General features: G+C 37.2%; 2 protein-coding genes and 1 long non-coding RNA gene across 3 annotated transcripts; 1 reads left to right on the forward strand and 2 right to left on the reverse strand.

Moving 5' to 3' along the window:
* LOC18779693 (AB hydrolase superfamily protein YfhM) lies at positions 1,188-2,957 on the forward strand. The gene is made up of 5 exons (XM_007211599.2): positions 1,188-1,337; positions 1,458-1,672; positions 1,886-2,053; positions 2,151-2,386; positions 2,485-2,957. Exons 1-5 carry the CDS (start codon positions 1,268-1,270, stop codon positions 2,729-2,731), a joined length of 936 nt encoding a protein of 311 aa, XP_007211661.1. The 5' UTR covers positions 1,188-1,267; the 3' UTR covers positions 2,732-2,957.
* On the reverse strand, positions 3,121-4,987 carry LOC18778450. The gene is made up of 3 exons (XR_002271449.1): positions 4,276-4,987; positions 3,709-3,875; positions 3,121-3,499 (listed from the first exon to the last, which is right to left on the reverse strand). It is a non-coding gene; the product is annotated as an uncharacterized LOC18778450 (long non-coding RNA).
* Positions 5,748-13,361, reverse strand: LOC18781514. The gene is made up of 12 exons (XM_007214549.2): positions 12,494-13,361; positions 11,815-11,914; positions 11,288-11,627; positions 10,683-10,795; positions 9,892-10,017; positions 9,541-9,634; positions 8,749-9,464; positions 7,918-8,183; positions 7,259-7,406; positions 6,792-6,889; positions 6,632-6,713; positions 5,748-6,190 (listed from the first exon to the last, which is right to left on the reverse strand). The coding sequence occupies exons 1-12, from the start codon at positions 13,018-13,020 to the stop codon at positions 6,107-6,109; spliced, it is 2,694 nt and encodes an 897-aa protein (XP_007214611.1). The 5' UTR covers positions 13,021-13,361; the 3' UTR covers positions 5,748-6,106.

A 17,229-nucleotide genomic window follows, 5' to 3' on the forward strand; every position in this document is an offset into this window, starting at 1 on the left:
ACATATAATTTTGGGGAGGGCAGGAAGCATTTACAGGCATCACACAAGATCTTTTGGCACATATAATCCAGTCATGCTTTTTATGAAAGGAACCCTGAGGATTCCAAATGTAATTTAGCTGAATGTTTTGTTGACATGTTGAAGGTCAAATTTGGAAGTTTCGATCTTCTTATGAACAATGAAGTCATGGTGGGGATACAGAAGCATTCAAACTGGCCAGTATTACCGCAGCTTTACTTTGACGGGAAGGCTCATGGTTTGTGTCACATAAGAACTTAAATACGTGGTTGTCGTGAATCAGAGGAAGTTTCCAGAGAACATGAAATCAACTCACAGAATTAACTTTGTTACAGTAACCAACAATAATCTTATAAATTTTCTACAATCCTAATCTCACAAATTGCATCTTCTTCCTAGAGCATAATATAGGACCCACGGATTGTTCAACAAAGAGATCCACATCTTCGTTGTTCGAAATCCACATTTGACATGGGGTTCTGCAGTCGTAATATTTTTTTAAAATACAAATGATATCAGAGAGATGAGAATCAGATTTTTGACTTCGGATACATAAATAAATATTTTCAACCACTTGAATTTGTACAAACATATTGCACAGTCGCAATTATTTTAGAGTTGTATCAAACAACCATGTCAAATTTGATTCACACTTAAACTCGCCGAACATCAGCTTGGACTTTAGGTAATTTTAATTAGAGAAGTTGAGTCCAATTCGGCCCACCAATTCGTTTCAGATATGCAAGTGGCGCCATTTTGGACGGCATGCAGTTTTCGGCTCGTCACTAGACAAGGGAGGAGCCCAAAACTAGAATTAATGCGATGCAATGTGAGTGTACCAAATCTGGGAGACTTTGGAAAAGCCCAAAGGAGAGAGAAAATTTTTAAAACAAGCAAAAATGGACAAAATTGCCCTTATTTATTTTTTGATTTCCTAAGAAATCCTTTATATTTGCATGTCTTTGGTTTGAAAGTTGAGAGGTTATTCTGTCTTTTTTCAAAAAGCTTTGGCTTTTTCCAAAAGTGAAAGTTTTTTTATGGGTAAAACCTAAATTTACTTTTATTTAATTATTTCTTCTGGGCCGGCAAACATCCCAAGTTTTTTTTTTTTTTTTTTTGGTCAAATCCCCAGTTCTTATCATACTAACCAAAAACGATAAAAAGGAATTTGTCCTGTTTAAGTCTTCTTTTGGTTAAGACTATCATTAGCCTCCGAACTTGAACTGAACTGAGCTCTATCTTGTCTGAAATGGAGGAAATTCAGCACAAGTACATAACCGTACAAGGCCTAAAGCTCCACGTAGCCGACATCGGAACAGGTCAGAAACCATCCACCAACATACTTTGTCCTTACGGTACACCGTATTCATTCTTCTTCAAATGATCGATCGAACGCCGCCGTCGTTGGACTTGGTGGTGCTTTCTCTCTTGTGTTACAGGTTCCAACGTGGTCGTGTTCCTGCACGGCTTCCCGGAGATTTGGTACTCGTGGCGGCACCAGATGATTGCTCTGGCCCGCGCCGGCTTCCGGGCCATCGCGCCCGACTACCGTGGATACGGACTCTCCGACTCGCCTCCCCAACCCGATAAGACCTCCTACCGTGACCTTGTCAGTGACCTCCTTGGAATTCTTGATTCCCTTGCTATTCCTAAGGTACCAACTTCATTCTCTCTCTCTCTCTCTCTCTCTCTCTCTCTCTCTCTCTCTCTCTCTCTTACATTTTGCAGATATATTTGTTGGGATCTCTTATACTTTTTAATATTGCCTGAACATATCAATCAAATTATGCACTGAGAATAAGATAATTGATTGCCTGTTCAGATGCAATGTAACACTTTGGTCTGCTCACTCATAAATTTTACACAGGTTTTTCTCATCGCAAAAGATTTTGGACCTCGGCCAGCATATACATTTGCTCTGCTACACCCCGAGAGGGTCTTGGGAGTTGTGACAATGGGAGTGTCGTACGTGCCGCCAGGCCCTCGTGCATTCGAGAAACTCCTCCCTGAAGGTTTCTACATTTCAAGATGGCAGGTGTTGTGTGCATTTAGTTGGTCTTGGTTATCTGTTCAGTGTCTGCACAAGCACGACTTGCTTGAGAGTTTGCAACTAACTGTTACCTCTATTGTAGGAGCCTGGCAGGGCAGAGGCTGATTTTGGGCGACTTGATGCGAAAACAGTTGTCCGGAATGTTTACATCCTGTTCTCCAGAAGTGAAATCCCCATAGCTGCAGAAAACCAGGAGATCATGGACTTGGTGGATCCATCTACCCCTCTTCCCCCTTGGTTCACGGAGGAAGATCTTGCAGCATATGGAGCTTTGTATGAGAAATCGGGCTTTCAAACTGCTCTGCAAGTTCCATATAGGTAATGCGATTGATCATAGATTCACTTATGAGTGACCAAAGGGCTCTTCATAGTATGCTAATTTGACCGAGTTGTAAGTACATTCTTGTTATTGACAGGGCACTTAGAGAAGACCCCGGCATAACAGATCCCATTGTTAAAGCTCCAGCGCTTTTCATAATGGGAGGCAAGGATTATGTGAACAAGTTTCCAGGGATGGAGGATTATATAAACAGTGGAAAGGTGAAACAATTCGTCCCCAAGTTGGAGATTGTATTTCTGCCTGAAGGAACGCATTTCGTGCAGGAACAATCACCAGAAGAGGTTAATCAGCTGATCATCACCTTCCTTGGAAAGCACATTTGATTGGCAAAGAAGAAGTATTAACCATGGCTTGCAGAGGTCTATGTGAAACCTTGGGGAAATGATGCAATTGGGTGTAGAATCTTATACATAAAACAAACTTTGGAATTTGTTGTGGCATGTAGTGTTTGAATGTTTATCAAATACTTACAGTAAGGCAAATGCCATGATACTCATTGTTCCAGTTTTCTGTTGTTGGGTGATCACTGTGTGTGAGTTTAAGAGCCTATAATTTGCTTGCGAAAAATATTTAGATTGGCCCATGAGAGAATTCCCGCCTTTTAAGAAAATGCTAATCACATGGACTATGGACGAAATTCATTTTCATTAAGCGATCATATTCGTATACAAGTATGTCTCTTGCCTGCTCAAGTATGGTGAAAAACTAGAAAGACACAAAAGAACAATAGCATAAAGGAGGGACCAAAAAGAAGAACAAATACAAGCAAACAAGCAAACAAGCCTACAGTCAGTTCAATAGTTTGCAGCTGAAATTGCAGCTTTATGAGTGTCGTGGCGTTGGGTAAACAACAATCTATCTGAAAGGAAAGCCAAATCTGTACAGGATTTCCATTTCCGAAGCTCCTCTCATGGGTGTATAAAATTTTGATATGTTAACCTCATGCTTCCTCTATATCAATCAAGGGTGTTTGATCAGTAAGATGTCTATTACTCTGATCTGATGGTCAAGTTCAATGCTTCAAGTATTCTCACTTCTCTCACTTTGGTTCAGAATTTCATCCTCAGGCTTTGATGTCAACTTCAAACTGCCTGCACAGAAAGTTAAGAGGTTTGATACATAAGGTACCATCAAAAGGTAGAGTAATTCAATCTTTTTCTGTCTGCCATTAAAATGATGCAAGTGCAAAAAAATCTGTCTACCATAATTCAGCAAAAAAGCATGTGGCCGAAGCACAAAACTAGAAAAACTGGTGACAGAACCCACAAATTTTCAACGCAACAACAAATGAACTAACAACCTTAGAAGGAATCAAGATGGTACCCATGTCTCTCAAAGCGTGTTGCTTCTTCTAGCTTTTTTCAAGGCTCACAAATGCGCACAGGCGAATCACCTTGCCCGCGTAAAAAACATTCTTTGCTGGGTGCAGCTGTTGCAAAACAAGCCCCCACACCTCCGGCAATGATGCTGAAATTCCACATTGCATATAATCAAGAATCAGAAAAAGACCCAGAGACTAGAAAGAAATATCACATTCAATCCTAGAATAACCTGCAAATAAGCTCAAGTTGGATAACAAACCCTTTATATAATTAGAACCTATTTCTTTGCACAACACAAACTATAAATCCCCAATAAATTCTTAAACTAAATAAGCATGGGCCTGTACAAAATAAACAATCTACGGTTTCCACAAGGTTCAAAATGGAAAGCCACAAAGCGCAGTATTGAAATCACGGTTGAGTTCACATATAAAATTTAAAAAGCATAGATTTTGAGGCATGGGTAATGAAGAAACAAAAGAACTTGTCAAGAACTCATAGATGGGTCATTGGATCGGAGATGGAGGGAAGGAGAAAAAATGAACCTGGCGATTGATGAAGGTGAACTGAGAAGTACATTCCTGACAGTGTGAGGCGTCAACCACCCAAGTATTCCCTCTCAATGATGGCTTTGCCGGCAACCCGATCTTCTCCAATATCTTTTTGCTTTGCTTCACCGAATCAATCAAATCAAATCCAAGCCAAAAGCTTTATTTAAAAAAATAAAGAATAAAACGAATTTCTCTTATTTGCATATTTATTTTTCCCCTTCGGATCTTATGCTTTCGTACTTCAAAAAATTCATAATTCGATGGGTTTGATGCATCCAGAAGAAGGGAAGGAAAGCCGGAAAGGGAAAGAAAGTTGTGACTTTTATCTATGTGATTGATGACGACGACGAATTCATTTTGGCTTTGGGTTAGAAGACGCATCAAAGCACCGTCGTTCGACTGTTTGATGCCGTCGACAAACCAACGACTAGTTCGGTGGGAGTCGGACAAGTTTAAGTTTCCAACGATACGGAGGGAAATTTTTTATTTTTTTTTAGAAGGGCCCGCCTAGGCGGCCGCCTAGCACCTAGGCCGATTTTTCGAACTTTAACCATACAACGTCGGCAGGAGAGTCAGTGCAGGTACATAATAACGCCAGGCCCTAATCTTATTTCACCTGGGGTCCTTTTTAAACTTGTTTTAGCTAGATTTTGTTGGATCCTTCATTTGGGCTGTTCTGTAATTCTGAGGAACCAAAACCCAGCAATGTATAATGAATTGGACTTAAGTCCACATTTGTTGTAGTGGTTTCAATTAGGCATGGGCATGGTGCGAAATGGCTCGATATGGTTCCCTCCACTATAAAAATCGAATTTGGTCCAATCGGTTCTATTCAATTTAGAGTCATTCTTATTTTCTAACTATTAGATTAGGCTAATCAATTTGATCCAATAGTTAAAAGATAGGGCCTCACCTAAGGGTCATATATAAGGCCCTCATTATAGAATTCTTGATTCGATTTAAGCTTGAAACCATTGTTTTGTTAAAAATTTAATAAAAACAAATTAGAAAATGACAAGTGGCTAGTTTGGGTTTTTTCTGTATAAATAGGCCATATATGGATATTTGTATAATATGTCACGCTAAAATACTCATTTGTAAAACCTATTTTTCTTTTTGTCAAATTCAATTTTTTGGTTTGGACTTTAGAATTGATGATGGTGTAGCATCCCATATTCTTAAGACTTAGAAGCACAATTGATGATGGTGTAGCATCCTATATTTTTTGGTTTAGGCTTTTGTAAATTAGTATGGTGAAAACGGCAATGCCATTGCCATCATGTCATATGCATTATTCTATATTTTCTGATTCTAATTGATCACTGTTTGAGTTTAAGACCCTCTAGTTAGTTGCTTGTGGAAAAATATTTTGCTCATGATATGCTAATGCTGTGGAGGAGGTTCTGAAGATGGCAATAAAAATGTAGCGTCCACACCACGTTGCTCAGAAACCATGAAAGAAACTCTGGAAGAATTGCTGACATTTAAAAAAGAGAAGAAGAGTTACAAAAATTGCTAATCACACACATGGACTACCGACGAAAGTAAGACATTTTCATTAAGCTATCATATTTCGTATACAAGTATGTCTCTCTTGCCTGCTCCAGTATGGTGAAAAACTAAAAAGATTCAAAAGAATAATAGCATAAAGGCGGGGCCAAAAAGAAGAAAAAATACAAGCAAACAAGCCTGCAGTCAGATCGATTCGATAGTGCGCATGCAGCTGAAATCGCAACTTTATGAGTGTCATGGCGTTGGGTAAACAATTTATCTGAAAGGAAAGCCAAATCTGTACAGGATTTCCATCTCTGAAAGGAAGCTCCTCTCATCGTATCCTACATGACTCAATTACTTCGCTCACAGCTTTATGAGTCTCTGGAGATATCATGTTTAACGTCAAATGGAATGCCTGAAGAAGAAATCAAAGTTGCCATTAGTGAACAAACTATGTGCACCATTATCAAACTTTTCCATGTTACATAGACCACACGTTATGCATTTTCATCTCCCGGAATGATTATCAATAAATTATTTCGAGTTTGTTGGAAGGACTTTATAGCACCAACTACAGATTTGGTTCCCGACAGCATGCCGCAATACAGTGCAGAAGATGCTGAGATCAGTTGACCAGAAAAACAGGGTAATTTGATAAAGACTCCTTGAAGGAAGACCATGCAGTTGGGCAGACTATAGGCCATTGCTGTTTTTGGCCAAAGTCCAACAGGTGGCCCCATGATGAGGTGAAGAAATAGAAAGACCCTCCGGACAATTTTTTATATTTTAGACTTTTTTTAAAATAAAAAATAGGGTATTTTCGTTACTGAAAAAGAACAGAAGTTAAAACACATACCACAAATCTGTCCAACACAGGTACTAGGATAGCCAGGCTGCGATCTGGGAGACAGTCAGCAATCGCATCACGTATGCTCTTGCTGCGGACAGCAAAGAAATTTTGCATTGAGGATATGTCAAAGAAGCTTGATACACAGAAAGAGAGAAAACAAACCAACCTTTCAGTTGAAAGGAATGCTAGAAGAAGGGCAGAATAAGCTTCCACTATCATTTTCTCCGCTTCTTGTTCCCCTTGTAATACAGCTGCCTCGTCGTTCTGTACAAAAACAACAAAACCAGAATTAGAAGACTATGATCAGATGTCTAGTAAACACTAAAGTAGTAGAACACCCCAGAATATTGAAAGTAGACGAGACACCCAAAACATAGAAATAACAAAAATATGTAAAAAAAAACAGAGAGCCTGTTCGTTACATTTTGCAAAATGGTTTATGTTTTTGGAAAGTAGAAACTATCTAGTATGGGCTGATTCTAAGAATACAAATGCTCCACTCTCTGACCTTGGAAAGGAAAAATTCAATTTCTCATTTTTGTTTTGGAAGACAGGCCTTTGTGTTTTCAAAAGAAATCACAATTAAGACAACGAAGCGGATATTTTTATAGAAAATAAGAACATGTCACCCACTGGCAAAATCATTTCTTCTGCACCTCCCTCGCCTGCACCTTGGTTGGCAAGGAAAATAGAGCAGATAAGCAGAATTAGATCCTTGCGGCTCTCCTCTTCAAACCCTTCTGAACTAGGTACATGAACACTAGCTGCTGCAAGCCGTGATCTGGATGGAACACCATTATAAATTAAAAGCGTGACAGTAATAAAATGTGCCAGTATGAATATACAAAAAAATACAAGAAACTACTGTTTAATCTGCAGCACAGGTACTAGGGTGTCAATAATTATATAGCATCTTTCGTTGTCTGAAGTTATTGAGATACAAGTGGCCCAATGATGAAATTAGGACTGGCTTGGAATACAGGGGAAATGTTGAAGATGACAAAATATAACAGAGTTTGGTGTTTTCTTCCCTACAATATATTTTCTACCCTCCCAAGGACTCCATTTCATTGGACCAACCATGGTAATGGGTTCTCTAAGTTGATTTACAAATTGAGGTTAAATATGAACACACAGGGAAAACAATTAAAATGCTCACTGTCCAAAATGTAAAGGAAGGTTGGTTGTTAAGGGGGAATAGAGTACAAGGGTAACAATGTATTGTTCCAATAACAAAAGCTTGAAGAACGAAATGCATAAACAGCTGGACAAAAATGGAGAATCCAAGTTACCTGTTTTGGCCATCTTTCTCAACCAAGTTCACAAGCAGGCCCAAAATAGCAACAAGAAAGTCTAGCTCTTGATCAGTAAGATGTCTATTATTCTGATGGCCAAGTTCAACGCTTGAAGTATTCTCACTTCTCTCGCTGAAGGGAGATGATAATGAGCTGAACAAAGGGAAGTGGTTGGCAATCAAAGAAGACAAGGTCTCCAGTCCTCCATTGGCAGCAATTTGCTGGCAGCCAACAGGATTATCATTTGCCAAGTTCATCAGAACCTGCCAAGAAAGACATTTATGAGTTTATACAGTTCAATGGCTTCACCTGTAAGAAGAATCTAGATGGGGTTGCAATTAATGGAAACAGCATTCTTCTATTATTCAAACACCTGATGAGTATTAATAAACATAAAAGTTACACTGAGAATAATTGAATAAGTCATTGTTGAGAGACAAAATTAAATCATGCGAACAGTAACCAAAGATATATCTTAAGGTTCAGAGAAAGGGACCCTACACCTACATATCATCCAACACAAAGCATCTAGCAATTGTTTTTTAGAGAAACAGAATTTTATTAAAGTAGGAAAACTAATTACAAAGAGTGCATAAGGAATTCACAACCTGAAGAGAAAAGAGAAAATACAATAAAAGACCACTCAAATAATGGTAAGTCAGAAAAGACTCAAAATTCGAAAAATCTAGTCTCACGTCACAGCTGCTAACAAATCCAACTTTATAGAAGAATGACAATAATCTCTAAAATCAGCATAAAAACCAATGCCCATAAGCTGCCCAGAACCTCACCCCTAAAGAGGTTTAAAATATCGGATTGTGGAATTACCTTGACAGCAGTAAGAAGGCAGTCCGCTAGAAGACCGGAACCTTCTCTACCAACAGCCCCTGAATAGGATGTCTCATGTGCCAGATGGTTTTCTCCATTACTTGATGCTTCTTGGCTCATAATCAGCTGCAAAGTGTTATCAAGTTCTCTGTATGCTGCCTCATTCTGTTGCGATAGAGATATCTTTTTCTTGCCAGATAATAGGTCCCACTTGGAAGGTTTAAAATCATCTTCATCAAATGCAAAAGGATCTTGACTCTCCTGTGAAAGATCAATTTTGGAGTCTTCAGAAACATACGATCTTTGACTGAGACCAGAACGTTTCCGGGAATCATCATAGCTAAATGCAAAAGGATCTTGACTCTCAGAAAGATCAATTTTGGAGTCTTCAGAAATATAGGATCTCTGACTGAGACCAGCATCCTTCCTAGAAGCACAGCTAAATGTACCGGTTCCACCATTTAAATGCCTTGATGTACCACTGGATGAACCATATCTGGAAGAATTGAGTCCCGTCTTCACTGAATAAGTATCAGTCATGGAGGTGCTGGTAGTTTCCGAACTGGATATAGAATATACAGAGCGAGCAGTGGGCAAAAATTGGCTGCCCTGACATACATCGGAGCTCTTCTCAGAAGCATTTTTACTCCCATTAGAAAGATTTAAAGACTTTTCATCATTGGAGGCAGAAGAGAAATTTTTATGTAGATAAAGACCTAGGAAACAATGCATTAATTATTAGAAAGCCAAAAAGAGTAAGAATCATCAGTAACTCCAGAGATTATAAGTTACCTGATAGAATATTGATGGCACTTATAACAAGTTCTGTAAAAGACACGGGATTTCCTGCAGGATCCAAGTGTCGTTTCATTCCTAGCAAATGGCTCTGTTAAGAAAGCATGGATGCAAAGTTTTATTTCCACTTTCAATAGTTATTAATAATAATAACCCAACATCATAATGCAGTATCAGTTTGAGTTTGTATGCAGTGTGAATTTTACAAACTGAAGAGAAAGAAAAATAAATCATTTTATATGTGAGAGAGAGAGAGAGAGAGAGAGAGAGAGAGAGAGTGTGTGTGTGTGTGTGTGTGTGTGTGTGTGTGTGTCCAACTAACTGACCCTAAATCACATCTAAACATACCTGATTCTCTTTACTCAGGAACGTGGCGTTTTCCATAATCTTCAAACATTTCAAAAGCAGAACCAGGCTCCGCACCATGTCAATTTCCTTTTCCCATGCAGAAGGCGAGCTATCTTTTAACCAACCCTGCATATTAATTACATGCACTTCAAAAAATATACATTTTCCCAACTAACAATTGAGTACCATAAACCCCAGGTTTTGAATGGAAAACCAAGAGAGGATACAGGGGAAACAATTATTTAATGACTACTTTGTTTGGTTACCAACTTATCACAACTCAAAACGCATGATGCACATGTAATAAGGAAAGAAAAAACAAAACTTCAAAAGTAGATATTGAATTGATAAAGCAGTGACTGAACAGTGATGTCATTAGCATACATAACTACTCAAGAAAATCAGGAACGATGATGAACAATAAATAAGCTGACGATAACGGAGGGCAGATAGATAACTGTTCATTATTACTGTAAAGCTACTAATCTGGTGTCATAGTTCATCAATAAACTAAAGAAATATATACGTGAAAGAACACAAGAAACTTGCATCTCTATTAAACTGGATGGAGTAAGGCTGCATGGTGTTATTGCTGTTCTTTCCCATTACATGCATTATTTCTTCACAGAAATTTATGATTTACATAGGGAACCACAACTTCTCATATAAATTATTATTGAAGCAGGAGTAGTAAGTATCTCTCAGAACTGTTTGAAGTATTATGGCCCCTTGGTATTTCTTCCAATATAATGAAACAGACAATGAGATCAAACAAACATACAGGCTCACACCTCCATATCGGAATGGCAACTCACGGAAACCTCAAAGACAGCATCAAGACCTCCAAGCTCTCGTAATTTTTCCTTAAAGTTGCTCCCAGACTTCCTTACTGTACCAGAGGTTTCTGAAAGCACAGTCCAATTAAGAAATGAACCAATCAGGGACAAATCAAACCGGAAAGCGAAAATAATGCAGATGTAAAGATAAAGAAACACATGATAATTACTGACATATCCCAAAGGGTTAAGAAAGAACAATTTGAAAATTTAACGCATAGTCATCGGGAATATCAGAATGTTGCAACTGTACCCTCTACATTGCATATACTAGACTGCATAGTGGATAGTGAACAAAATTGAAAAGCAGTTTATGTAATGATTTGCACTATCCAAAACCCCAGCTAAAAGTTTGACAAGAACTTAACCAAGAAACATCACAGAATTTGAAGTTCTTACTTATAAATTACTTTGCTCTTTACAACCAATAGGAAGCATCAATCTCATGCCTAGATTTCTCGTTCACAAACAATCTAACTAATGCTTGAGATCCAGACTTAATAAAATGTAACAATGTGTATCATAATCAGAAAACCATCAGCTTCAACACAGAACCAGACCTTCAAGAGAAATAGTGGATAAGCAAGCTTTCTCCATAGTCAGCAAAGCTATCCATTTTGGGCATAACTCTGGCTTTCCCATTTCACCATCATCCGCACAACTTGGTTTCAATTCCTTGCAACCTACAAGAATTTCTTGAACTTTGGAAAAGATGGCAGCAGAGCTGGAGTCTAATCTTTTCGTGGTACATTGCGAGATGTCAGCACCCATACGCAATGCTAGAAGCTTCCGTCCAATTTTAGGTGCTTTATCTTCAATAGTGTTTGAGACAATTGGTTTGCAAAACCTAATCAAAAAATTAATAGAGCTTGGTGATTCCAGAAGGTGATCATCCTGACCCTGCAATAGTGAGAGGTGACAAACCTTTAGGATCATTATTAAGAGAAAAAGGAACTTCATTAATGCATATATACTTTTGAAGCATCACAGCAGACACGAGTAGTACCGGGATGCACCAGAAAACAAGCCAAAATAACTCAGAAGATCATATTAGAATCATCACTTGTCAATAAACTAAGTGACTTACATCGCTTGTCAAAACATAGAAAATACTTGTGGCAGCCAGATTGCTGGGTGAATCATCAAAGCTGAGACCCAATATAGCCTCGATTATTGTTTTTGCCATCCTGAAAACAAGGCACTTCAGATCAATGTATTCCCCAAACATGAAACAGCAATTTGGATAGAGAAGGACTTTGCAAAAACTTGTGAACGACAATTTCTAGTAGGCACTCACTACATAGTTTCTAGATTATTGGAGTAAACAGACCCTAAATGATATGCCAAAACACCTGATACTTTGAGATGAAAAAAATTAGCAATCAAATATAATTTTCTAATACATTATCATGTGACCCTAGATACATTCAACACAGCAAGTCATCCACACACTCGGTAAGCAAATTTCAAATAAATTCTACGCATCTCTAACCGCACATCTCCAAAACCTCATTTAAAACTCAAAACCCAATCAAGATGGACTTAAAATACAGAGACACATATCTCCAAGCCACATGCCTTTCAAGAACTACTTCTAATTCGCACACCCCACGTATCCAAAAATCAAATATCCATCAAGAACGACTGAAACTAACATTACCATTACCCATCAAGAAATTCTTGACATTTGACATAACCCCATTTCCAAAATCGAATTTTTTTAATCCAAGAACCCATCCAAAAGTAGTTAAATCAACCTAACCTACCCCTGCGTCCTGAGAAGCCGTCTCTGCTGAGCCGTGCCACAGATAGACAACAAGGACAACAAGCTAGCCCTTCTGATCCGAACTGGCTGACCCTTCCTAAGCCCATCCAAAGCGAAATTGACCTCGTCCACATGCTCCATCATCTCCCCAAATTCCTGTGCCTCCATCAAAGTCGACGTCGCGAGAATTGACGGCGGCCTGGAGTTCTTGACCACCTCCTTTCGAGTCTTGGCTTTCTTGGACCTCCTAACGGCGCCGTTTACCGGACCGTCGAAAGAGGAGCGCTTCAAAGAGTCCTCGGGGACGTAGGGGTCCGAATCAAAGTGGGCCCACTGGGAAGAGGAGTCTTGAGATGAGAAATTAAGACTGCTGTAGAGGTGGCCTTGGGAGCTTTCTTGAGGTTGAGACACAGAAAATCCGAAGGGGTCGTTGCTGTCGTCGTCGTCGTGAACGGCGTCGTTTAACGTTGAGTCGGAATAAGTTCTAGGAATGCCTCCCTTGCGACGACCGTACGTTCTCACGATCATCTTCGTTTATACGGCGGCGTTTCGGCTGCTTCTGCTGTATCAGTTAGGGATGGGCATGTTTGAACGAAAAAAGAAAAGGGCTTTCGGGGAATCAAAAAGATTTGAAATTGAAGGACGGAATTGGAAAACGAAAGAGTTGAGCTGGAGCTAGAGCTATGGCCAGGTCTCTGAAACTCTCAGCTCAAGAAGAAGGAAAAGGAGGTCTTAAGACAAATTGATGAGAGAGAGAGAGAAAACTTTGGGGTTTTTTGGGTTTGAGACCGAAGGTTTTGGTGGCTTCGATTTGATTTGGTTTTGAAAGGCTTTGGGCTGCCGTTGTTTGTGAAATTCTGTGCCCTTTTCTTCTTTTGCCCAATCACCCTTTTCTTGGTTGTATCTATTCGAGGGTATTTGTGTCTTTTACGAAGTTTGGGTCATTTCGAATTCGGATCCTGCTGCTCGTGGGCAGATCGCCCCGGGGGAACTAACTATAAACTGGCGAAAGCACCAGCCACGGGTCGTTTACTCGAGTCTTAAGGTTTAAACATAAACGACAATTGTTTCTATTCCTTTATGATTTTATTAAACAAGTAATACGACATCATCCATTTATTAAACATTCATTCTACTACTCACTTAAGCCATCTCCGGGTGGGGAGGGTAACATTTAGCCCTCTAAAAAATAATTTTATAAAGAATGGTAATGGTATCATGCTACATTTTAATCGTCTCTAGTAATAAAGGGGTAAATTTAATATTTTAATCATTTTTAGTATATTATGTAAATTAATTAATTAATTTAATTAAACTACTATTCATATCCTATTTAAAATATATTTTAGAAGAGAAAAATATTTTGGATTAGGAATTTTGACATCCACGTGTCAGCACATGTATAGATTTATGATTATATTTTTTCTTGTTCTAAAAATAAATTTAAATAGAAAAAGATGAAGGAAAGTTTGTGAAAGAAGGAATTTTTTCGAATTTATAAATTTTTAAATTAAAAAAAAAGGGCTGACCTCGCCTAACCTCTAAGTGACGTAAGTCGGGCCCCATCTAAACAGTACATAGTAATGGATTGTATGAGTATTATACCATAGTTTTTCTTACAATAATAAAATGGAGACTTTGGAAAAACCCAAAGGAGAGAGAAATTTTTTAAAAGAAGTCAAAATGGACAAAATTGCCCTTATTTATTTTTGGATTTCTTAATGAATCCTTTACATTTGCATGTCTTTGATTTGAAAGTCGAGAGGTTTTTCTGTCTTTTTTGAAAAAGCTTTGGCTTTTTCCAAAAGTGAAAGTTTTTTTATGGCTAAAATTCTAAAATATAGTCATACATGGTTGGAAATGAAAAATTTTAGCCCTACACTATTCTTTTAAAATTTAATATTTTGGAAGGATAACTTTATAGCCATCGACTATATTTAGCCACAACTAGAGATGACCTAACATATTAAGTTGATTCTTTTGTTTAATTTTAATGAACAATTTCTTTTAAGAAAAAAAGGACAATATTTTTCACATCATCTCATAATTTCTGCGACCTATCTTACCGATGGCCTGTGCCTAAGTGCGGTTTTAGTAATTGATGGGGATTTGGTTACCATGTTTTTGTTGTTGGTGGTGATGCAAGTTACTGTAGTCAATCACAATACAATTTTCTAGCTAGGGGAGATATGGCTCCATCCGAGCATTTGACAATACTGCCATTTCTTCTTATGAGCCTTTTTTTCAAATGGCAAGTAAATTTGGGGGAAGGGGTTGTGGTGTTTGGGAAGAAAAAATGCAGTAAGAGAAAACCTAATTTTATTTTTTTCTTTAAATTTTTGTTGTGAATTAGAACAACTATTGGGCTCAAAATTACAAAGCTTAAGGCTCAAAACTTGATTAATCCCTTAAATCCAAGTTTTTTTTTTAAATTGAGTTGATAAAAAGTTTTGTAAGAATTTTATTTTGTGAGTTTTCACTATTATGCCCAATATAGGGACCCAAATTATTATTTACAAAAAAAACTAAATGAAATAAACTTTAGAGATAGAGACACACCAAAAGTCTATTTACAACATAACAAAGAGACTTCGAACTTCCTATAAATTACAAAACTGTCATCAATTTCTTAAAACAAGCCCAACTCCAAAACCTCATTGAAAAAACCTCAAAACACTCAACATGACATCAAAGTAATTTAATAATCAAAATTAAATTCAATGGGCCAGCTGTCTTTTTTTGAATTTATTTATAAAAATTAAATAGTGTAGGGTTTATTTATATCACTAGTGCTAAAAATTAAATACCTATTTTATTTTTTTCTTCAATCCTAGTCCTAGCTTTCCATGATCCAATCCATTTGTTGCTTCGGTTACCAATTGAAGCCCTTTTCGATTGGGCTAGCTGCAGAAATATATATGGCCCAGTACATATCGTTTAATTTTGTTTTACGAAATAAAAATGGAAACGACATAAATAAGTTCAACAGGTTGATAATTGGTAGGGTGGGTAAGGTTGACCAGCTTATTTAACCAATAAGTTCAAAGTCATATTTATTATTTTTATTAAAGGTTAGGTGGACCATGATACGTTCATGATAGCATTGATTTCAAATACTTGTTTTCTCAGTGCAAACTCAAATTCTGCATACATTTCCTTCGCTGCAGATACTTATGAGGGGAAATTGATCATTCGAGATAATAAATAAAGAAATAATCAATAAGGTCAGCTTTCATTTTTTGAGTTTATTTATATAAATTAAATGGCATAGAGTTTATCTATAGTATTAATGCTAAAAATAAGTATATGACTAAATATCTCTATTTAAAATGTATCTTAACACATTATCTATTTAAGCAAAAAATAAAAGAAAAAAGAGTGTGTGAAAGAGTGAGTCCAATTTATCTAGGAAACAATTAGGAATATCACCAACTTATATCCTTTTTTTTTTTTGTGGCGATAATATCCAAAGTTTTTTAAAAGCTCAATTGATGTGATATAATTTAATTTGTTTATGTTATGGGTGAGGTTTGAACCAATGATTTTTTTACCAATTAATTCCAATCAAATTTTTTATTGGATTATAGATTTTACAATTTAATCAAATGTACAATGAAGTAGATTGGATTGGATCATCAGTTTGTATGAAAAAATAATAATCACAAAAAAAACTTGATAATCTTTCATTACATATAATACCAAATTCAATCCAATCAAATATCTGACATTAATATATTAATGTATACACTGGATTGGTTCGGTTTAGGTTGAATTTTCAATTCTTAATTTGCTACCCAAACCGATTCAATTGAATTTATATTTTTATGATCCAATTCAATCCGTCAATATTGTTAGAATCAATAAAAATTGGATTAAATTGGATCAAATTGATATGTTTTAACATATTAAGGCTTAGTTTGGGATTGAGATCACTTTTTAAAAAAGTTGCTTCTACTGTGCTTTGAAAATAATTAGCTGTAAAGTAAAGTGGCTCCATGTTTGGTAAACAATATTTTTAAAGTGTTGTTAGTACAAAAAACAGTGTCAAAACTATTTGGTCAAATTTAATATAAAATTGTTATAACTGTGAATAATGACTAAAATAGACATGATGTTAAAAGTGTTATGTACTAATCATGTGGTGGTAGTGGTGGTGATGGAGTGGAGGTGGTGGTGGTGGTGAGGTTGGTGGCTTTGGTTGTGGAGGTTTTGGGGGTGGAGGTGGAGGTGGTGGTGGTGGTGGAGGAGGTGGAGGAGCTGATGGTTGGGGTGGTGGTGGCAGAGGATGAGGAGGAGGAGGATGTGGTGGCGGTGGTTGTAGAAGTAGTGAATGTGGTGGTGTAAGTGGTGGAGTTGGATGTGGAAGTGGAGGTAGTGTCATTTTTTAAAATGAATGATGGTATTTGGGGAATTAAAAAAATTCATTAAATGTTCATATATGCTTCTTTTGAAAGCAGTTTTGAAAAGCAACCTAGAGCCAGCTTTTAAAAGCTGCTGTCAAAAGGCCACTGCTTTTAAAATAATCGGAATATTTTACTTTTATCAAACACCTTAAACTACTTAACTTTAAAGTAAAGTAGATTTTTGACAAAAAAAAAATATCCCAAACGAGGCCTAATTTGGATATGCACTGAACAGCCCTAGTTTAGTAACTCAAATGCTACATGTAACATAAGTACACGTAAAAAAAAGTTGAGATATAGTTTGTGCCCGTAATGTTACTCTCTCTAATTCTTT

The sequence above is a fragment of the Prunus persica genome, chromosome G4 (assembly GCF_000346465.2).
Source record: "Prunus persica cultivar Lovell chromosome G4, Prunus_persica_NCBIv2, whole genome shotgun sequence".
NCBI classification, from domain to species: Eukaryota; Viridiplantae; Streptophyta; class Magnoliopsida; order Rosales; family Rosaceae; genus Prunus; species Prunus persica.

Coding starts and splice junctions, on each gene's coding strand:
- LOC18779693 (XM_007211599.2), top strand. CDS start 1,268: ATGGAGGAAATTCAGCACAAGTACATAACCGTACAAGGCCTAAAGCTC. Junction 1,673..1,885: donor ATTCCCTTGCTATTCCTAAG/GTACCAACTTCA, acceptor AATTTTACACAG/GTTTTTCTCATCGCAAAAGA. Junction 2,054..2,150: donor TCTACATTTCAAGATGGCAG/GTGTTGTGTGCA, acceptor CCTCTATTGTAG/GAGCCTGGCAGGGCAGAGGC.
- LOC18781514 (XM_007214549.2), bottom strand. CDS start 13,020: ATGATCGTGAGAACGTACGGTCGTCGCAAGGGAGGCATTCCTAGAACT. Junction 10,796..11,287: donor ATCCACTATTTCTCTTGAAG/GTCTGGTTCTGT, acceptor CTGTGCTTTCAG/AAACCTCTGGTACAGTAAGG. Junction 9,465..9,540: donor TGCCATCAATATTCTATCAG/GTAACTTATAAT, acceptor ATTGTTTCCTAG/GTCTTTATCTACATAAAAAT.